The sequence below is a fragment of the Urocitellus parryii genome, chromosome 11 (genome assembly GCF_045843805.1).
Source record: "Urocitellus parryii isolate mUroPar1 chromosome 11, mUroPar1.hap1, whole genome shotgun sequence".
NCBI lineage: Eukaryota > Metazoa > Chordata > Mammalia > Rodentia > Sciuridae > Urocitellus > Urocitellus parryii.
In genome coordinates, this window is record NC_135541.1 from 58,508,574 (window position 1) to 58,532,285 (window position 23,712).

General features: G+C 34.3%; 1 protein-coding gene and 2 non-coding genes across 4 annotated transcripts in view; 1 reads left to right on the forward strand and 2 right to left on the reverse strand.

Moving 5' to 3' along the window:
- Positions 1-23,712, forward strand: part of Nexn (nexilin F-actin binding protein) — a 43,997-nt gene that overhangs the window by 1,650 nt on the left and 18,635 nt on the right. For both annotated transcript variants that reach the window (XM_026409241.2, XM_026409248.2), the window contains exons 2-5: positions 17,132-17,207; positions 18,103-18,294; positions 18,827-18,905; positions 18,996-19,144. In XM_026409241.2, the coding sequence (XP_026265026.2) occupies positions 17,181-17,207; positions 18,103-18,294; positions 18,827-18,905; positions 18,996-19,144 (447 nt within the window). In that variant the 5' untranslated portion in view covers positions 17,132-17,180. The remainder of the gene's footprint in view (positions 1-17,131; positions 17,208-18,102; positions 18,295-18,826; positions 18,906-18,995; positions 19,145-23,712) is intronic.
- Positions 1,271-1,343, reverse strand: Trnaa-ugc (transfer RNA alanine (anticodon UGC)). Its single transcript has one exon. It is a non-coding gene; the product is annotated as a tRNA-Ala (tRNA).
- Positions 12,485-12,617, reverse strand: LOC113197809 (small nucleolar RNA SNORA42/SNORA80 family). The gene has a single exon (XR_003302755.2). It is a non-coding gene; the product is annotated as a small nucleolar RNA SNORA42/SNORA80 family (small nucleolar RNA).

Sequence of the window (23,712 nt, forward strand, 5' to 3'; positions counted from 1 at the left end):
AACTCACTTAAAGAGCCCTAAGCAAAAACCACAACAAAATTATTTTAAATTCAGTTTTCCTTTTTATGGTTACTGATGTAATCTAGTTTTAATTGGCAATTTTCACTTTCAAATCCATTTTCAATTAAAATAGTGAGTAGCAATTTTTCCTGCTCACTTTAAAATGAGAATCTGTGCTATTTTTGAAAATTTGACATGTAAGGCAGATCATTGTCAAAATGTATGTCATCTTGAGATGACTATATTTAGCACCAACAAAGGAATGCATTATCTAGGTTTTTGAACAGTATTTTTCCCCTAAAATTTCACTTGAAGTATATAGGTTAAGGTTTTACTCATGAATAAAATGAAAACTAAATATGTATGTTTGGAAGAGAATTGGAGATTGAGATTGCTTACAACCAAAGTGGCATGGAATAATGTAATTTGTTCATTAAAAAAATTAAACTGTTATTTTGAAAAGCCCTGGAATACAAAAAAATATTCAAATATACATGAGAGGGGCCTAGCATGTGTGAAGCACTGGGTTCGATTCTCAGCACCATACAAATAAATACAATAAATGTCCATCAACAACTAAAAAAATGTTTTAATAAAAATAAACATGAGAGTTGTATATAGGAGATGGGCAGTTGTCTAAAAGTTTTTGCAGAAAAGAGAACTTTTAGCATATTTTATAATTTTGTACACCACACTCAAAAAATCATACACACAAAAAAATCTTGGTAGTTTATAATTCAGAGGGAGAATGACTTACAAACATTTCTTAACAATTTCACGTATTTCTTTTCTTATTTATTCAATCTGTAGTTCATATCACCTGTGAAGTTTCTTTCATGCTCTCTCTTCTGATTTTCTGATTGCATAGTTACATATTACACATATTTGAAATTGTTATATTTTATTCTTTTACATAAATATTCAATGTATAGTTTGACTTAATTTATGGTCCTGTACTTGTGTGTGTATATGTGTGTGTATATGTATGAGTGTGCTGTGGATTGAACCCAGGGCTTGTGCACGCTAAGCAAATGCTCCAACACTTGTATATATTTTGTACATTCTAAGGTAGGCAGATTTTATATATATATATATATATATATATATATATATATATATATACACACACACACACACACATACATATATACATACATATATATGTATACATACATATACATATATACATATATATATACACACACACACACACACACACCACACATATATATTTTTTTAAGTTGCAGATGGTCACAATATCTTTATTTTTATGTGGTGCTGGGGATTGAACCCAGGGTCTCACGCATGCAAGGCAGGTGCTCTACCACTGAGCTACAGCCCCAGCCCTAGGGTAGGCAGATTTTAACCCAGAAATTTACCTTAACTCGTAGTTATTACTTGTGTTATAAAGTTAATACAACTATATTATACTTATGGTTAAAAATTATTCATAACATGGGGCTGGGATTGTGGCTCAGCGGTAGAGCGCTCGCTTAACACTGGCGGGACCTGGGTTCGATTCTCAGCACCACATATAAAAAAAAAAAAAAGCATTGTGTGATTCATTTCTCTCTCTCTCTCTCTCTCTCTCTCTCTCTCTCTCTCTCTCTCTCCCCCCTAAAAAAAATTATGCAGAACATAAAAAGGTGTTCTCATAATCTGACACTTCTGTTAGTATTTTCTAGTCTTTTCTGCTTTCAAAGGATTTTTTTCCGCTTGTATTGTCATATCTCAGTGAAAGCATCTTGGAAAGCATCTGATGTAGTAGTTTCCATCTAGTAAGTGCTCAACAGTTCAACAGATTCTTTATTCCTCCTTTTTTTTCCCTCCAGACATCTCTTCCTCTTTGTTCTCAAATTAGAAGTAAATTGGGTGGGACTCCATAGGTAGGTTTTGAGGTTGGTGAGATTTGCTCCGGCCCTCCTCTCTGTGCTCCTTTCCTATCCTTTCTTCCTCTTTGATTCTGTCTTTCTTTTTCTGATCAAATTGGGTCTCCCCTTTGTCCCTTTCCATTTTCTCACTGTGTTCCATTCATGTAGATAATGGAACCACAAATTGAAAATCAAAAGAAACTTCTAAGCCATAGAAATGCCTAAATATTGGTACTTTTTACATTAAAATATGGATTTACATTCTGTCTTGAAAAACTGGAAAATCTGGGCAAAATTGGGGCAACATTTCTACATAGTAGCAACACTTTGGAACCAAGACAGGGTATACATTCTCCATTTGACATAGTCTCCATGATCCCCTATTGTTTTACAACTAATCACACTCATTTATGTTACCTTCAGTTGCATTACATAGCATTTATATTACCTGACCCTAGACACTTGAATATGCAATTCCCTGATCTGGTATGTATTAGGGCAAGTCTGAAGGAAGGATGGTATGATAGAAAGTCTGCTGGGCTTAGAACTGGGTGCCTGTACCTTACATGTTTTTGTGACTCCTAGAGCTTTCCATAAATAGAAGTTAAGTACTTATTTACTATTCTTCTGCCTCCTTACCCCACTGACTTGTTGGAGCCAGAGGTCTAGGTCTTCTAATTCCCAGCTATGTTTTTCAGTGAAAGACCATCTACCACTTTGTAGAGAGGCTGAAGAGGCCCAGACTCCTCCAGCAGTTATTACAGCCATTTGCTTGGAAAGACAACTTCCTGAAGCCCCAGGTTACTGATTGTTTGTCTATGATATTTAGAATAACCCGCCCCCTTTTATCTTCTACTATTATTTAGTTAGCTATCATGAGCCTTCCTTTTATAGATGTCAATCATATCTTATTTGGGCTGTTTTAGATCCACAGTTTTTCTGTTATTTGTCATTCATCAAATATAAATTGAGCTTATACTTGATATTGTGTGAAACACTAAGGATATTGAGAGGATTGAGCAATTCTTATCTTTCAGGGCTCATAGTATGGTGAATATATATAGTTTTATGAAAGCAAAATATTATATATAATTATTAGAGAAGAATGTCAAAGCAGGTTGAAAATAAGATTCTTGGTTTTCAGTGAGGAATTGTGTATTGGTTGGAAGGAAAATTCTCACTATTTCAATAGATAAAATTAGATCTTATTTCATATTTTTAAGTTGTGATGAAGTTTATGATGGGTTTTCTAATTTTTTTTTTAGTTGCTGATAGACCTTTATTTTATTTATTTATATGTGGTGCTGAGAATCGAACCCAGAGCCTCACACACATCACGCAAGTGAGCTACCTCTGAGTCACAGCCCCACCCCCTATGATGGGTTTTGTAGCTTAATTTTTTTTTTAAATGTTTATTTATTTATTAGTTATTGGCGGACACAACATCTTTGTTTGTATGTGGTGCTGGAGGATCGAACCCGGGCCGCACGCATGCCAGGCGAGCGCGCTACCGCTTGAGCCACATCCCCAGCCCATTGTAGCTTAATTTTTAAAGAATAAAGTTGCAACTTTGTTAATTAGATACAGTGAAGTTATATTTATGTTTCTTGCACAAGTAAAAAATGATAAAAAATTAGGATTGCATTTTATGAAGCTATAAACAATTTGTTGTTTATTCCAAAGACTGTAAGAATTAGGTTTTAACATTTACTTGAAGTACATAGTTAAGTGTTTGAATTAAACCTTTCTTAAAAGTTGAGATGAAGAATTTGCTTGAGTTCAATGGAATACAGATTTAATGTGCAAAAGAACTGAACAGACACTTCACAGAAGAAGCAATACGAATGGTCAACAAATATATGAAAAATGTTCAAAAATCACTAGCAATTACAGAAATGCAAATTAAAACTACACTGAGATTTTATCTCTTTCCAGTCAGAATGGCAATTATCAAGAAGACAGATAACAATGTTGGCGAGGATGTGGGGAGAAAGGTACATTCATACATTGCTGGTGGGACTAAAAATTGGTGAAACCACTGGGAAAAGCAGTATGCGGATTCCTCAGAAAACTTGAAACGGAACCATCATTTGACCCAGTTATCCCACTCCTCAGTTTATACCCAAAGGACTTAAAATCAGCATACTATAGTGATGCAGCCATATCAATGTTCATAGCAGCTCAGTTCACAATAGCTAATCTATGGATCCAATAATATTGGAATATTATTCAGCCTTAAATAAGAATGAAATTGGGCTGTGGTTGTGACTCAGCAGTAGATCACTCGCCTAGCCGTGCAAGGGCCTGGGTTCGATCCTCAGCACCACATAAAAATAAACAAATAAAGATATTGAGTCCAACTACAACTAAAAAATAAATTTTAAAAAAAGAAAAAGAATGAAATTATGGTATTTGCCAGTAAATGGATGGAGCTGGAGGTTATTATGCTAAGTGAAATAAGCCAATCCCCAAAATCAAAGACTGAATGTTCTCTCTGATATGTGGATGATGACTCAAAATAGGTGAGGAGAGGGGCATTGGAGGTTGACCAGATTGCACGGGGGGAGTAGGGGGAATGGTGGGGGGATGGGAAGGGGAAAGGCAGTAGAATGAATTGGACATAACTTTCCTATGTTCATATATGAATACACTACCAATGTAACTACATATCATGTACAATCACAAAAATGGGAAGTTATATTCCATGATATATGGTATGTCAAAATACGTTTTACTGCCAGGCGTGATGGTGCATGCCTGTAATCCCAGCTGCTCAGGGAGGCTGAGGCAGGAGGATCACGTGTTCAAAGCCAGCCTCAGCAAAACAAGGCACTAAGCAACTCAGTGAGACCCTGTCTTTAAATAAAATACTAAAAATACTAAATAGGGCTGGAGATGTGGCTCAGTTCTTGAGTGCCCCTGAGTTCAATCCCCAGTGCCAAAAACAACAATAACAAAAATTCTATTGTCATGTATAACTAAAAAGAACAAATAAAAAATATATTTCAAATTTTTAAAAATGCAGATTTAAAACAGTCACTGTCTTGACAATTCTATTCTCCTTGGAAAAGGAGATAATAATACAGTGAAACGGCTATTTTAAATAATAGAGAGCTATGATTTCAAATTCTTTTGATTCTTGCATTATTTGCTATTCTTGAAATATTTCAATTGCATATCTAAAAAGTGAAGGGAAATTAATAAAAATTATGAAAATTAGAAGTTAAACATAGATGTAAAGAAATTCTATAACTGAATCATTAACATGCATATTTTAAGAAAAATGTGTTATGGGTGGCAGTGCTCAGTGGTAAAATATGTACTTAGTATGAATGTGGCCTTGGGTTCAATCCCCAGTAGCCTCCCAAAAATATGTTATACTTACTATTACATTCTACTATTAGACTTATTCTCTCATGGCTTGACTTCATATCTTAATATCTTACCTGGAAATTATTTTATTCTAGAAACATTTTATCAAGCAATTAAGTCATTTTTAAAAACTTCTCAAAGCCTATTTTCACAAGTACAATGAAAATTGATACCAACATTAATATTGCCATTGAGCATGTTATTTACATATGTGTAATGTTTCATGTACTTAAAATAGGTAATAATGTTGAATGACAGAGTGACTAAGTTAAGAAACCTGGAATCTAGTTCCTTGTTCCACTACTTAGCAGCTTGTAACCTTAGATAGGTCGTTGAATATCTTTCTGCCTCTCATTTCTTTATATAGTAAATGAAGGGGTTGAATTGTTGAACTAGATGATTTGTAAGGTTCTTAGAAAATGGAGTTCTAAAATTCCATGATTCTTAATCTATGCACAACCAGACCCAAAATTTAATTTTGCAAGGGAAGGTACTGGAAATTGAATCCAGGGGATCTTTACCACTGAGCTACATTCTGGGCCCATTTTTTATTTTGAGATAGGGTCTTGCTAAGTTGCTCAGGGCCTCACTAAATTGCTGAGGCTGGTCTTGAACTTGTGATCCTCCTGCCTCAATCTCCCAAGTCTCTGGGATGATAGGTGCAAGCCACCATGCCTGGCCTCAAATATAATTTTGGCAGGCAATAAAACCTGTTCAAAACTGAGTTCCTTTTCTGACTTAAACATACTTTTAAATTTAATCTCAGTGGTAACCCATTTGTCTCCAACTAGAAATCTTGTTTTTTAGGGAGTTTCTTTTATTTGTGTGGTTTTTTTATTGCTTTTGTGATACTAGAGATTGAATCCAGAGACACACTGGCACTGGCACTAAGCTACACTCTCAGCGACACCCCCCCTCCCCATTTTTTTCTATTTCTTTAATTTTGAGAGAAGGTCTCACTAAGTTGCTGAGGTTTTCTACTTTCTTTAATTTTGAGAGAGGTCTCACTAAGTTGCCTCAGCCTCCCCAGTCACTGGGAGTACAGGTTACAGGTGTTAAACCACTAAGCCAAATCCCAGCCCCTTCCCCCTCATCTTTTTTTTTTTTTTTTTTTTTGAGACAGGGTCTTGCCGAGGCTGGTCTTGAACTTGCATCCTTCTGTCTCAGCCTCCCAAGTCCCTGAGATTATAAGCATGCACCATGACACCCAGCTTGGGTTCATTCTTTTTTTTTTAGTTGCAGATGGATACAATACCTTTATTTTTTATGGGGTGCTGAGGATCGATTCAGTGTTTCACAACGTGTGAAGTGAGCACTCTACCACTGATCTATAACCCCAGTCCTTGGGTTCATTCTTGGCAATAGTTATCTCCTCACTTCTATCCCTTCAAATCAAATTGATCAAAGTTCTTTCTATAGTGTCCCCACTACAACGTAAGTTTCACAAAGGGACTTTGTCCTTTTGTTCACTTTCATATCCCTAGAGCCTAGGATAGTTGCCTGGCATATAGTAGGAGATTAATAAATTTGTTAATATGGGTCACCATGTCCTTTCAATTCCACTCCTAAAATGTCTATTCTGACTTTTCATTCCTAATGCCACTATCATAATTCAGTTCCTTGCCTTCTCTTGCCAAGATCATTGTATTTGCTCTCCTCTTACTAGCCTTTCGCATTTTACTCCATTCTCCGCGCTGCTAGAACAGTCTCTTATTTTTTACCCTCCTAGAATACATATAGATTAAGTCATGCTCCTGCTTAAAAAAATCTTTGTTTCAGGTTGGTCTAGCATGTGTGAGGTACTGGGTTTGATTCTCATCACTGCATATAAATAAATGAATGAAATAAAGGTCAATCAACATCTTAAAAATATTTTAAGAAATCTTTGCACCCATTGCCTATAGTATCAAGTCTAAAGTTTTTATTATTATGGCATTCAGCAATCTTTCTAGCCAGTGCCCAGCCTATATTTCACATTTAGCTATAGACATTGGACAATTCATAGCTCCACAAACTTGCAAATTCTCAAGCATTAATAGTTTTTGTTAATATTGGTTCTTCTGTTTATGTGCCTAACTTCCTTTTCTACCTTGTGAAATCCTACTTATTCTTTAACTCATGTCATCATCTCTTTGAAACCTTTTTAACTGAACCCATTCCTTAACCACATTGTACTGTTTTCCATGCTTCTATAGCTCTGCTATAATATTGCTATTAAAGCACCTAAGACTTTGTATTATAACAATCAGTTGTGGTCCTGTCTATTTTTCTCACCAAAGATACTTGATTTATAATAAGGGTTTATCTTTTATTCATTTTTATTCATAAGGGCATAATGTTTGGCACATGGTAGATTCTCAGAATGATACTGTCTTATAAATAAAGATCTAATCTGTCAAATTTGAAAAAAAATGCAACTCTTTTGATAAATCACATACAGCCTATATTAGTATTGCAATATTTCCTATAAACTCTGGTGAATATTTTACCTTCATTTAACATGAATATTTAATATTCTAGACTAGCTTACTAAATCCATTTATCATCCCATCTTTTATCATCCTTAACTGTGACCAAACTCTTATTGATGAACCACATTCAACCTTACCTTTTGGTTAGTGTTTAATTATATTTCTGTCTTTCTTTCATGTGTGTGCAGACATTAATCTTATTATTATTTTTTCTTTTTTGGCACTCAACTGCTAAGTCACATCCCCAGCCCTATTTTGTATTTTATTAGAGACAGGGTCTCACTGAGCTGCTTAGTGCCTCGCTGTTGCTGAGGCTAGCTTTGAACTCTCAATCCTCCTGTCTCGGCTGCTGGGATTACAAAGGTGTGCGCCACCATGACTGGCTTAATTTTATTCTTTTTTAAAATATTTTTTTAGTTGTAGATAGACACAATATCTTTATTTTTATGTGGTGCTGAGGATTGAACCCAGTGCCTCATGTGTGCAAGGTGGGCACTCTACCACTGAGCTATAGCCCTAGCCCTGAGCTACAGTCCCAGCCCAATTTTATTCTTGATGACAATTCATCTAGTCTGCCTGAGCTTTCATTTAGAAAGTGCAGTGGGACTGAATTGTTATGTTGCTGCTGCCCCTTTAAGGTGGCCAAGAACATTGCATGTGCCTACTCAGAAGAAAAATTATTTAACACTAGCTTCAAAAAAAACCTATGAGATTTCAGATATAAAATCTTTTGGCTTCTTATACTGAGTTTAAGAAATTGTTAAACTGATTTTCACTTTGCATTCTAAAATACTGTGAGTAAATGTATAGTGTAACCACTTCCTTTCTAGCATGACAAACGTGATCTGATAGGATGTTCTTGTCTGTAATTCAGCAGATCTAAAATGTTCTTTTAGAACTCTCGGGAGTTCACCTGAGTGTGGTAGGGCATGCTTGTAATCCCTGCTACTCAATGACTTGGGAGGCTAAAACAGGAAGACCACAAATTCAAAGCCAGCCTCAGCAATTTACCCGACCCTGAGCTGGGGCTATGGCTCAATGGTAGAGCATTTGCCTAACACACTGAGGCCCTGGATTCAATCCCTAGTACCTCCAAAAATAAATAAAATAATGATGATGATGATGATGATGATGATGATGATGATGATGTCATTACTTATCAAAGCCCTAAGCAGCTTAGTGAGACCTTGTCTCAAACCAAAAACATAAAAAGGGCTGAGGATGTAGTTCAGTAGTAAAAATGTTTCTGGGTTTAATCTTCAGAACCAAACAAAACCCTGGGAGTCCCCTGGACCCTTTAAGAATCAATGAAGTCCTTCCTTCTCCAAATATATATCTGTATGATATTATGTTTTCTTTGTAGATTTAATTCAAAACAATATATTGCAATAGTTTGAATGTAGAAGCAGATAAACCCAGAATTAAAGAGACTTATTAAAATGTAAAACAGTGCCGCTCTCTCTGATTAATTTTTTTTGGAAAATATAGTTATTTTTCATAAAATCTTTTCATGTTTATAACAATGAGATTTGCTATTTTTATATTTTTAGGATAAAAGTCTATTATTTTATTTTTATATAATAGCAATGAACAATCCAAAAATAAAAATTTTAAATGATACTACTATTGTTATTTTAAAGTTTCTAATACATTACATATCTACAAAAATAATTCATATAAGTAAAATTTGTCTAGGATCCTCAGTAATAGGCCCACACCTTAGCCCTGCACCCCCAAAATTTGAAACCCCCTCTTGTAATTCGTAGCTTTTCTTACAGAAGGCACATTTTTTTAACATCACACAGTTTATTTTTCTGTGTTTATAAACTTTCACATTATCTAATTAAACATTTTATAAACTAAAAGTGTAATAAGTCTTATTATACTTTTGTAATTATATTTTATCTCATCTAGACTTTGACCTCTATGAGAACAGGTATTTTACCCTATTCATCATTATATTATGTAGTACTGTATCTGGAAGACAGAAAGATGGTCAAAATGTATCTTTTGTGGTATCAGGCATTAACAGGGGCACTCTCCACTGAGCTACATCCCCAACCCTTTTTATTTTTTGTCTAAGTTTCCCAGGCCTCAAACTTGCAATCCTTCTACCTCACCTTCCCAAGTAGCAGAAATTACAGGTGTGTGCCACAGTGGCTGGAAATAAATGTTTCTCAAATTAATATTTATCCATTTTAACTAATTTAATCTCTTCTCATTTATTATTTTTTAATATTTATTTTTCAGTTGTAGTTGGACACAATACCTTTATTTTACTTATTTATTTATTTTTATGTGTTCTGAGGATCCAACCCAGGGCCTCACACTTGTTAGGTGAGTGCTCTACCACTGAGCCACAACCCCAGCCCTCATTTATTCTTAATTCTATCATACTTACCTGCTTCAGATTGATGAAATAATAGGCAAACTAACTAGTGTATGTGAAATATAGGAGTTCAATGTTAGTTTTCCAACCTTCTCTTTTATACAGTGTAGACAGCAACTCTAGGCATTTTTTTTTTTTTTTTGTACCAGAGATTAAATCCCGGAACACTTTACCACTGAGCCACTGACTCTTTTTTTGTATTTTATTTAGAGATAGTGTCTTGCTGAACTGCTTAGAGCCTCACCAAGTTGCTGAGGATGCCTTTGAACTTGCATTCCTTCTAATCTTTTTAAAAATGTATTGTAGATCCTTACATTTTACTTATATGTGTAAGTTTTCACTACTTTATTAATGACTTCATCTGACAATAACTTGTCATCTGGGTAAGTACTGAGGGGGTATGGGGATTTCACCTAGTTGCAATTTACTACTGATCTACATCCCCAACCCTTTTTAAAATTTTTTAGACAGAGTCCCAATAAGTTGCTTAGGGTCTTGCTAAGTTACTGAGTCATACCTATAACTTCACCTCCTGTGTCAGTCTCCTGAGCTGCTGGAATTACAGGCAAATGCCACTGCACCTGGCTTCAACTTTAAGTAAATGGTTACACTAAAGTCATTTCAAGAGAAAATGGAAGGCACTGGTGGGGACATAATTCTGAATGGATAGGAGGATGCACCTCATATTATAGCCTAGGATGTGGTAGGAACAGCTAGAATATAAAGTATGATTTAAGGCATCTTTAAAGATATATTGCGCTGAAATAAGTGTTGCATAAAACAAATGAAACATTTTGTATTGCTTAAGACAGTGGAGAAAGCTGATTATTGTTGAAGCTTGGTGATGGATATATGAGTGTTTATTAGAGTAGTCTCTTTAATTTTGCATGTCTGAAAATTTCCATAATAAAAAGGAAAAGAAAGTAGATTTGGCTGATACATCTAAGATGTTGAATATTATAATTTTTAAAATGTATATACTAGGACTGGGGATTTAGCTCAGTGGTAGAGGTTTGTCTAGCTTGTATAAGGCCTGGGGTTCAATTCCCAGCACAAAAAAAAAAAAAAATACACACACACACACACACACACACACACCAGATAAACCTAAAAACCTAAGTACAGATAGAAGTCTTTTAGATACTAAAGAGAGAGTTTGTGAAAATTCATGACAATGATTGAAACTGCATATGCCATTTATTTTGATTTTTTTCATAATATACATTTTACCAATATAATTATGATCATTTACATTGTTTGTTTTTTTTTTGGAGGGGGGATGCTGGAGATTGAACTCAAGGGACTCAACCCCTGAGCCACATCCCCAGCCCTATTTTGTATTTTATTTAGAGACAGGGTCTCCCTGAGTTGCTTAGCACATCGCTTTTTCTGAGGCTGGCTTGTAACTCAATATTCTCCTGCCTCAGCAGCCTCAGGCACTGGGATTCCAGGCTTGTGTTACCGCACTGAGCAACATTTTTGACATCTATTATGTTCAAGGTACAGTCCCTAGTTGACTGATCTAAGAGAGGGAGAGTTCTGAGTGATAGTGTCTGTCTGGAAGAGAAAGCATTATGAAGTGATATGTAGAAAGACTAGTAGGAAACAGAAAGCCAGGGAAAAAAGATGAACTGTGCTCACAAGTGATGTGATTATCTGTGTATGTAGAAAATCTGATGGAATCTACAAAAAAAAAAAAAAAACACAAATAAGTGAACTACTTTAGTAGGGTTTCAGTATATAATATCACAATACAAAAAATGTAGTTCTATATATTAGCAACAATCACCATTGAAATTTTTTAAAAAGCATTTATTGTAGTGCAGTGGTTTCAATGTGGTTTGTCAAAAGAATGTTCTTGTGTTAGAGGCTTGGTCCTCAGTGATGTGGTAGAGGTGATGTATTGGGGCCAATTGGGAGGTCCTTAGGTCATTGGGAGTATGCCCTAAAAAAAAAGGATTAATAGTTCTCATGGGACCCTGAGTTATTTTTGGCAGAGTAGGTTATTTAAAAGCCTAAACCTGATCCTTGAATTGCTCACTGGCTTCCTGTCTTGTGATGTTATCTCTCACTCTTATAAGTGCTTCTGCCATGATACCATCTACTATTAGGACCTCACCAGAGACAGAACCAGTGTGGCCACCAGATCTTGGACTTTCAGCCTCCACAACTATAAGCTAAATAAGTTTCTTTTTTAATACCCAGCTTCAGGTATTTTGTCACAGTGATTAAAAATGGACTAATACAAGTAGCATCGACCAATGTTAGTTTATGGAGAAATTTGACAGAAAGATGTGGAAGACCTGCACATTGAAAAGTACAAATCTGTCTACAGATTCAATGCAATCTCAATAAAAATCCTAGCAGTTAATTTTTTTCTCCGCTGTGCAACACACTTCAGTTCCAGCAGCCTACAGACACAGAGGCCAAGCAATGGTTCGGGGTCACAGTTGGCTCTAGCATAGGACACTATAAGAGGCCCAAGGGGATGGGCCTCCTAGCAAGATATTTTGTGGACATTGACCAACTGATTCTATGGTTTATGTAGAGAGGGGAAAGATCCAAAATAATCAACACAATCTTTTTTTTTTTTTTTTTTTTTTTTGTGTGTGTGTGTGTGTGTGATACTGGGATTGAACCCAAGGACACTTTGCCACTGAGCCACATGTTCTGTCCTTTTTTAGATTTTTTTTTTTTTGAGACAGGATCTCACTAATTTGCTGAGGTTGGTCTTGAACTTGCAATCCTCCTGCCTCCACCTCCCAAATCTTCAGATTATAGGCATGTATGACAGCATCCAGCTCTAACATAGTCTTTAAGGAGAACAACAAAGCTATAGGACTGATATCACTGGACTTAAAGTTATACAGTAGTCTCTTCTTATCTGCAAGGGATATGCTCCAAGACCCGAGCAGATCTCTGAGACCACAGATAGTACTGAACCTTATACACAGTATGGTTTTTCCTTTACATATATATCTGTGATATAGCTTAATTTATGTTAGACACTATAAGAGGCTAACAATGATAACAAATAATAAACTGAATGATGATAATAATATACTGTAAAAAAAAGTTATGTGAATTGGGTCTCTTTCAAATTCGCTTATTGTTCTTTACTTCCCTTCTTGTGATGATGTGAGATATGATGCCTACATGGTGAGATGAAATGAGGTGAATAATGTAGGCATTGTGATGCAGCATTGGGCTACTACACAAGGGTAACTTGAACACAAGCACTGAGATACTGCAATAGTCGATGTGATAATCCAGACAGCTACTGAGTGATTAACAAATGGTAGTGTAATGTATATATACTGTGGATATGCTGGACAAAAGAATGATTCATATCTTGAGCAGAATGCAGTAGGACAGCGCAAGATTTCATCATGCTACTCAGAATGACATACAATTTAAAAGTTATAAGTTATTTATTTCTGGAATTTTCCATTTAATATGTTCAGATGGTGGTTGACTATGGATAACTGAAACTGTGGAAGGTAAAACAGCAGGTAAGGGGGAAATGTTGAACTATAAAGCCACAGTAACCAAGACAGTATGGCATTGATGAAACAATATACAAATAGATCTTTGGACAGAATAAAATTTTCAGAAATAGACCTACATAAATATATTTGACTTATCTTTGACAAAGGATAAAAAGCAATACAGTGGAGAAAAGACTGTCTTTTCTATAAATGGTGCTGGAACAACTGGATATCCACATGCAAAAAAAATGAATCTGGCCACAGACCTTATATCCTTCACAAAACTTAACTCAAAATAGATGTAAAACACAGAACTATAAAACCCTTAGAAGAAGGTGGGTGTGATAGCACATATCTATAATCCCAACAGCTTGGGAAGCTGAGGCAGGAGTATTGCAAGTTCAAAGCCAGCCTCAGCAAAAGTGAGGTGCTAAGCAACTCAGTGAGACCCTGTCTCTAAATAAAACACAAAATAGGACTGGAGATGTGGCCCAGTGGTAAGTGCCCCTGAGTTCAATCCTCGGTACCAAAAAAAAAAAAAAAAAAAAAAAAACAGCCCTAGAAGATAATTACATAGGCAAGTCTAGATGACCTCCAGTTTGGTATTGTCTTTTTAGATATAATTCCAAAGGTACAATCTGTGAAAGAAAGAACCAATAAGCTGGACTTCTGTAAAATTTTAAATTTCTACTATGTGAAGAATGAATCATCAGAGAGAAAGAGAGAAGTAGTAGCTTAATATTGCATCATAATGTATACATTATTCACCTCACTTCATGTCATCATGTAACTATTGTATAGACTGGGAGAAAATATTTGCAAAAGATATATCCGAGAAAAGACTGTTATCCAAAGTATACAAAGAACTCTTCAGACTCAACAATAAGAACACAGCCTGACTTTAAAAAAAATCAGCCAAAAACCTTACGGAGACCCACTAAAGAAAATACACAAATTGCAAATAAGGATATGAAAAAATGCTTAACATGCATGTCATCAGAAAGATGCCAACTAAAATGACAATGAGATTCCATTCTGCACTATTAGAATGGTTGAAATCCAGAACACTTAGAACCTGAAGCATGAGTAAGGATGTAGGGCAACATGAATTTTCATTTTATTTATTATTGCCAAAATTTAGAAGCAACTAAAATGCTGTTCAGTAGAAAGATGGATAAATAAAATGGTACATCCAGACAAGAATATAGAGCGCCTGCTTAATACATATAAGACATTGCATTTGATCCTCATAAAAATAAATAAATAAAATAAAGTTATTATGTCCATCTACAACTAAAAATAATGAAAAAAGAACTATCAAGTCATGAAAATCATAGTGGAAACTTAAATGCATATTACTCAGTGATAGAAATCAATATGAGGGCTGGGGTTGTGGCTCAGGAGTAGAGCGCTCACCTCGCACATGCGAGACCCTGGGTTCGATCCTCAGCACCACATAAAAATAAATAAGTGAAATAAAGGTATTGTGTCCAAATACAACTAAAAAATAAATATTAAAAAAAAGAAATCAATATGAGAGGAGAAGGATGTAGCTAAATGGTAGCACACTTGCCTAGCACGTGTGAGGCCCTGAGTTAAATCACAGGGCTGCAAGGGAAAAAACGGTTTTGGAATGTGAGACACGGTGGGTTTGACCTCCAGCACCACAACCTCTTCCACCACTCCAAAAAAAAGAAGAAAAAGAAAAAGCAGCAGCAGCAGATGTCAAACTGTAAAATACAATAGTTTTAACTATATGACATTCTGGAAAAGGCAAAACTAAAGAGACTGTAAAAACAGCAGAGGTTGCTATGGGGAAGAGGGAGTATGTGTGGGTAGAGCACAGAAGATTATTAGAACAGTGAAACTATTTGGTATGCTACTATAAGGGTGGATTCATGCCAAACCATAAGATATACACTAGGAGTGAACCATAATGTAAACAGTGGACTCTGGTGTCAATATAGTTTAACAAATGGGAGATAGGGAGGCTGTCCATGTGTGGGGATAGGTATATTTGGGGAATATTTGTAATTTGCACTCAATTTTGCTATGAATCTAAGCTGCTCTAAAAAAATAAAGCCTATCAAAAAATAAAATAGCCAGACATGGTGGTGAGCGTCTGTAGTCCCACCTACTTAGAAAGCTGTGGCCAGTCACTTGAGCCTAGGAGTTTGAGACCAGCCTGGACATCATAGGAAGACCCTGTCTATATATAAATAAATAAATAATGGGGCTGGGGATGTGGCTCAAGCTGTGGCGCGCACGCCTGGCATGCGTGCGGCCCGGGTTCGATCCTCAGCACCATGTACAAACAAAGATGTTGTGTCCGCTGAGAACTAAAAAATAAATATTAAAAATTCTCTCTCTCTCTCTCTCTCTCTCTCTCTCTCTCTCTCTCCCCTCTCTCACTCTCTCTTATAAATAAATAAATAAACAAATAAATAAATAAAATCTGCTGGGATTACAAGTGGGCACCATCACACGCAGCAGTTTTATGATATATATATATATATATATATATATATATATATATATATATATATATATAATATATATAAAATAAATATTGCTGGACACACATAAACCATGATTATTATGTTCATTTAAAGTAGAATATACAGAACAAGATAGAGAAACCATGTTGCCTTTTTTTTTTGTATCTCTAGTCCTAACATAGACCTAGCACCAAGCAGATTCAAGGAAAGCTTCCTGAACCTAGTATGCAGGCCTCTCTGTAATCCAGTTACTCAGAAGGCTGATACAGGAGAATTACGTAAGCCCAGGAGTTTGAGATCAGCCTGGACAATATAGTAAGACCCCATCTCAAAAAAAAAAAAAAAAAAGATAACAGAATTATTTTTAAAGCAAAATCCGAAGTCCAATTAAGAGATAAACTTTACATAAAAAAGATAACAGAATTATTTTTAAAGCAAAATCCAAAGTCCAATTAAGAGATAAACTTTACATATAAAAACATAAATAGGTTGAAAGTAAAATAGAAAATTATGCACAATGCAAACTGTAAAGCTGAAAAAGTTGGTGTGGTTATTTTAATATCAGTTAAATTCAACACAAGGAAGAGGGAAATTTGATACTAACTAAAGGATCAATTCTAAAAGAAAATATTGCAATCATAATGGGTACATGTTTCAAAGAACCTGAAATTACATGAAACAAAAATGGTGTAATTAAAAAGAATAATAAAAAATTCTTTATATTGAAGAATATATCTACATGACCAGTCATCTTAATCGATTTAATATTTATAGAATAATACACTAAATAATTATAGAATACAAATTTTTCAAGCGTGCTTGATATGTTCACCAAGCTATTTTATTAACTTTCTGGGATTTTTTTTAATACCATACACCTTGTATTTTACTTACCCTGATTCTTGAGAAAAGATGTTGAAGGTTATCACAACTCAGTACTAGCATGCATTTTTTGAGGGAAAAATGATATGCTATTTCTACTTATAAAAATACATAACAGATTAAAAATAAAATTATTGTACAATATTCAAATGTTTTACAGGTGCAAAAATATACAAAGCTGTATCAACGCAAAACCAAACTGAGCAAACATGAATGATATTTCCCAAAAAGCCGAGGTAAGTCTCAAAAATTAAAAAATAAAAAGATGGAAAACAGCAGGAATATGATACATGATTTAAGTTTTAAACTTTAAAGCTTGAACTTCTGCCTTTTCTTCATTTTCATCTAATTTACTGAAATTAGTCTTGGTAACTTTTAAGCAAGAGATGTCAAATCTGATTTTTTTTTTTCTGGTACTGGGGCTTGAACCCAGGGGTACTTACACACTGAACCATATCCCAGCCCCTTTCTTTCTTTCTTTTTTTCTTTTTTTTTTTAAATATTTTTTTAGTTGTTTATAGACCTTTATTTTATTTACTTACTTATATGTGGTGCTGAGAATCGAACCCAGTGCCTCACACATGCGAGGCAAGCGCTCTGCTGCTGAGCTACAACTCCAGCCCCCCAGCCCTTTTTTTATATTTTATTTAGAGACAGGATCTCACTGAGTTGCTGAAGCTGGCTTTGAATCCATGATCCTCCTACTTCAGCCTCCTGAGCACCACCCCGCTGGGCTAAATCTGAATTTTTATTAATGGAATAGGATAATAAAATACAGGTTGCTTCTCATTTGGCTTCAGTATTTGATATTTATATTTTACTGACCTTCAGCTTATGTAGATCGGTACACACAAATGGAGCTTCTTTACTAAGGCAGTTTATATGGATAGAATTTACATTAATGAATATTTATATTAATAAAATGTATCTCATATTTTCTATAATTTCATTTTTATACTTAATTTGTAGATAGTATCTAATCAGGTTATGATAATGCAAAGAAGGTTTTAAAACTCATTTCTATTTTCTGTTTCAATAAGTATTTTTTATATTGCTTATTCTTATCTTTACCTAATTTCTTCCTATCTTTTGTTTTTTAAACTTTCTTCTCTTTATTTTCTTCTAACGAAGATTCTGCTTTCTTCGTCTAAACCTGTCCCAAAATCCTATGTGCCAAAACTTGGCAAGGGTGATGTAAAGGATAAGTTTGAAGCCATGCAGAAAGCCAGGGAAGAAAGAAATCAAAGGAGATCTAGAGACGAAAAGCAAAGAAGAAAAGAACAATATATTAGAGAGAGAGAATGGAACAGGAGAAAGCAGGAGGTTACTTTATTTTATTTTATTTTATTCTATGCAAATATTAATTTTCATCTTTTAAATTTACATTTTACTTATTATTCGTAGTTACATTTCATATTGATTATAATTAAAATACTTTAATATGTTTGTAAGCTAATTTAAACTCTACATAGAGAGTAGTCTCTCCTTATCTGCAGGTTTGCTTTCCACTGTTTCAGTTATCTAAAGTCAACCAGCCTGAAAATATTAAATGGAAAATTCCAGAAAAAAATAATTAATTTTTTAATAAATTTTATTAATTATATTGTTATAATTGTTCAACTTTATAATTACTGTCAATTTCTTACTATTCCTAACTTATATATTAAACTTTATCATAGGTGTGTAAATTCAGTAAAAACCACAGTATGTGTATATATATGGCACTCAGTACTATCTGCAGTTTCAGGAATCCATTGGGAGTCTTAAAAGGTATCTCCTGCAGATGAGGGAGGACTACTATAATATGATTTAGTCTAATTTAAACATGTTTATCTTAATTTATTTGACCATCTAGATTAAAGAGATGCTTGCTTCTGATGATGAGGAAGAGGTAACTTCTAAAGTAGAAAAGGCTTATGTCCCAAAGCTAACAGGTAAGAAACTTGAGGGGTAAATAGTAAAAGAAATTACAAAAGAAAGAAACATAACAAAGTATTAATTTTTTAAAAAAAATGTATTCTTAGGGACTGTTAAAGGTAAATTTGCTGAAATGGAGAAACAAAGACAAGAGGAACAAAGGAAGAGAATGGAGGAGGAACGAAAACGCAGAATTGAACAGGATATGTTAGAAAAGAGGAAAATACAGCGTGAATTAGCAAAAAGAGCTGAGCAGGTATACACTAAATATTAAGTTGGTATTTTCTTCTGAAACTACTGTATAAAGAAAGACTAATCAGTATGTTGCCTAATTAAAACATTTTAATATAAGCCTAATAATAGCAGCTAACCTAAAAATAATATCTTAAGTAAAATATTGATTATCAGATGCCTAGAAGGATACAGGTAAAATGCGCTTTTCTTTTTCTTTCTTTTCTTTTTTTTTTTTAGTACTAGGGATTTAATTCAGGGTCTCACATATTCCAAACAAGCACTACATCCCCAACCCTAGAATGTGCCATTTTAAGGTGAAACATTGAGATGATTTTTGTTATGATCTTATGATTCTGTCCATGTTCCTTACATGGTCCACATTTCTAATTTTTCTTGACACATTAGAGGATTTTACAAAGATGTAAGACAATTTCACACATAACCTGTTTACATCAGGTGCGCGCTCACACACACAGATACACACAAATGCCGGATTTTTAATAGCAAAACATTTAAAAAAAATAATGAGGGCTGGAATTGTGGCTCAGCGGTGGAGTGCTCACCTAGCACGTGCGAGGCCCTGGGTTCGATTCTCAGCACTACATAAAAATAAATAAATAAAGATATTGTGTCCAACTACAACTAAAAAATAAATATTAAAAAAATATTTTTTTTTAGTTGTCAATGGACCTTTATTTTAGTCATTTATATGTGGTGCTGAGAATCAACCCAGTGCCTCACACATGCTAGGAAAGCGCTCTGCCACTGATCCACAACTCTACCCACCAACAGCAAAAATTTTAAATGCTGGGTTTTAAATTTTTTTAGATGTTTTAATGGACCTTATTTTATTTATTTATATGTGGTGCTGAGAATCGAACCCAGTACTTCATATTTGCTAGGCAAGCATTCTACTACCACTGAGCCACAACCTCAGCCCCTAAATGCTGCTTTTTAAAAGCAATTATATAAGTACCTTAAATCTATTTGAAATGCTTCCTTCTGTTTCTACTAACTTTCTCAAAAGTACATTGAAAGTAAAACATGCCAAACTTGCATATCAAAGAAATTTATTTACTCTGATTTTGCAAATAACCACTTCTGTGGCAAAAATAGCCACAGAATGGTAAATGATGACATATGCTAGGTATGCTATGAAAAAGAATGGGAGCCAGATATGGTGGCCATGCCTGAAATCCCAGTGACTCAGGAGGCTGAGACAGAAGGATTGGGAGTTCAAAGCCAGCCTCAGCAAAAGCAGGACACCAAGTAACTCAGTGAGACTCTGTCCCTAAATAAAATACAAAAGATGGCTGGAGATGTGGCCCAGTGGCCAAGTGCCCCCTGAGTTCAATCCCCAGTACAAAAAAAAAAAAGGGAATTTCCTATATTTTATTACTTTGTACCTCCTTTTCTGAAGAAAGAATGTTATATGCTTTACTATTGCCCCTTCTAGTAAATAAAAATTATCATTCATTTTATAATGAAATTTTATAAGGAAATAAAATTATAACATGAGAATTATTATAAATATATAATATAGATATATAATATTATAAGCATATATAAATATATATCTTTAATTATATTAACAGTATCATAAATTATAAAATAAAAGAATAAAAAATATAATAAATATATAATTCAAATATATGGTATTTGGCAGAAAGTAATATGTACATGGTCTCTTCTTTTATATTATTTTACAGCACTGATTGTTTTATATACTCTTTCTGGCTCACTTTCAACTTCAAGAATGGAATATTTAGACAGTAGTTTTTCAAAAACTGTTTTTGAAAATACTTTCTTTGAAAACATTGCAAATACTTGCTACGTGGATAGGGTGTCAGAGTTTGTTTTTTTGTTTTTTTTTTTGTTTTTTTTTTTGGTGGTGGTGCTGGGGATTGAACCCAGAGCCTTGTGAATGCAAGGCAAGCACTCTACCAAGTGAACTATATCCCCAGCCCAAGAGAATCTTGGTTAATAAAATTTTGACCTATTAAATTAAGGACATGTAGGTGGTACAAATTATTAATAGTAAAAATCTTGTAAATATGTAAGTCTAATTTAAAAACCTAAGTACATTTCCACTCAAATCAGATATAATTTAATGTATCTTTCAATATAAGAAGTACAAGATTGTACAGATAATCAAAAAGAGTCTTAATGTTTGTTTACAAAGTCTACTTGTATAAATCCATATGCAAGAATGCTATAAAAGGAACCTAGTGTGGTGGTGCACACCTATAATTTCAGCTACTTGGGGAGGCTGAGGCAAGAGGATTCTAAGTTGGAAGACAGGCTAGGCAATTTAGCAAAACCTTGTCTCAAAGTAAAATTTTAAAAAAGTGTTAGGAATATAACTAACAGGTAGAATGCTCCTGGGTTCAAACCCCAGTAACACCAGGTTTGGGAGGAGAGATGATATAAAAGGGTTCCAGAGTTTGGGAGGTGGCTGAATGAGTGACAGCCAAGATAATTACCAGTTCTGAGATTCTAGGATATTATAAAGAATTAAAAATGAATGTGCCTTGCGTATTGTTAGAAATGAAGACTGACAGAATTTGAGGGAAATCTTGATTTGGGATTATCTGGTTATCTATAATGATACATTGATGGATAAAATTAAAGTCTGTCGATTTAGAAAAAGAACAGTTTTGGTTGAAGTAGGGTATCTTCAAAAGAAAGGAAAGAAAAAAAATGAAGGTGATTTGGGAAGAAAGGAGTTTGCTTTCAAAGCAAAATAAATAGGAAGCAGCTTTTTAATGGTGGCTTCTGAAAGTCAACACCATAATTGAACATCAGAAAATCTGTTCTCTGTGAATATACCAACAACTTATGTTAATGGTTTGAAATGCACAAATTAAAAGAAATCTCCAAATAATAACCTAAGAAAGATCTGGGTAGATTGTAGAATAGACCAAATTTGGGATTAAGAAATTTAGCATTTCTTGGGACTGGGGCTGTAGCTCTGTGGCAGAGTGCTTGCCTAGCATATGTGAGGCACTGGGTTCGATCCTTAGCACCACATAAAAATAAACAAATAAAATACAGACATGTTGTCCACTTACAGCTACATATTTGGCTTCTTGCCATATCTTCTGAATCTTTTTATTGAGAAATTAACATAATTTTAAAATCATGTTTACTAACATGATCAATATTGTTTTGAAGACAAGTTATTTTTTAATTATTTTATTATAGATTTATTAAGACTTTTCTTACATTTTTTAGTATATTTCTCTCATATGTGGAAGCTGGAAAGGAAGAAGGAAAAGAAAGATGGGGGTGGACCTCATAAATATCAAAGGGAGATCAGTAGAGGAAAGGGACCAAGGGTTGGGAGATAGGGAAGTAGGGAGACAGTCTTGGGGAGTGATATTAGTCCAATTATATTGTTATATTGTGTGCATGTACAAATATTTAACAATAAATCCCATCAGTATGTAAATTATAATGCACCAGTAAAATATGGAAAAATATTTTTTCTTAATATAACAAACATTCAATAAAATGTTCACTCTTACTTAGGACATCAGTGTAACAAGTAATTCTGTAACAAGCAAATTATTCTGAACAAAATATTTTTGTAGTGTATAAGATTATTCTGAATAACCCATTTCAATTATTAAAGTATAAAAACAGACTTTCAAAAAATGAACCATTTGGTGCTGGGGATATAGCTCCATTGGTAGAGTGCTTGCCTCACATGCAATAGGCCCTGGGTTCCATCTCCAGCACCATAAAAAAAAAAAAAAAATGAACCATTTGTTCAGAATAATTTAGTAACTTAGTTTTTAAGAAATTGGGTATCCAAATAAAATCTCTTTATTCCTTGTTAGAGAATATTGAAAAGGAAAGTCAGGTGAGAGAACAGGTATTTAACATGTCCACCTGTAAGCCAGAATACAATAAAAATTCCCTTAAATTGCATGAGGAACAACCACTGTCAAACTTTCATTGTTTTTTTTTCAAATATATTTTTTAAGGTATAGATGGACACAATACCTTTATTTATTTTTTTAAGATTTTTTTTTCTAGTTGTTGATGAACCTTTATTTCATTTATTTGTATGTGGTGCTAAGAATCCAACCCAGTACCTCATATATGCTAGGAAAGTGCTCTACCACTGAGCTACAACCTCAGCCCCTTATTTATTTTTATGTGGTGCAGAGGATCAAACCCAGCGCTTCACACTTGCTAGGCAAGTGCTTACAACCCCTGCCCACTCCCATTGGTTTTACAATAAAATTAAAACAATAAACAATTTGAATTTTTACTATTGGTTTTGATTTTCCTATTGCTTGTATTTCCTTTTCCTGAAATCTCAAACATTACATTATTTAAATCAACCTTCTCCTTTCAATTTTCAGTTTGCCAAGGTACATTAGTCTGCCCCTCAAACTAATCTAATTATGTTTTTAAAAGAGTAATAATCAATTTAGCTTCCACTCGTGTGTGTGTGTGTGTGTGTGTGTGTGTGTGTGTGTGTGTGTGTTTGTAGTACTAGGAATCGACTCATGGGTGCTTTGCCCCTGGGCTATGTCTTCAGCACTTTTTATTTTTTTGAGACAGGGTCTTGCTAAATTG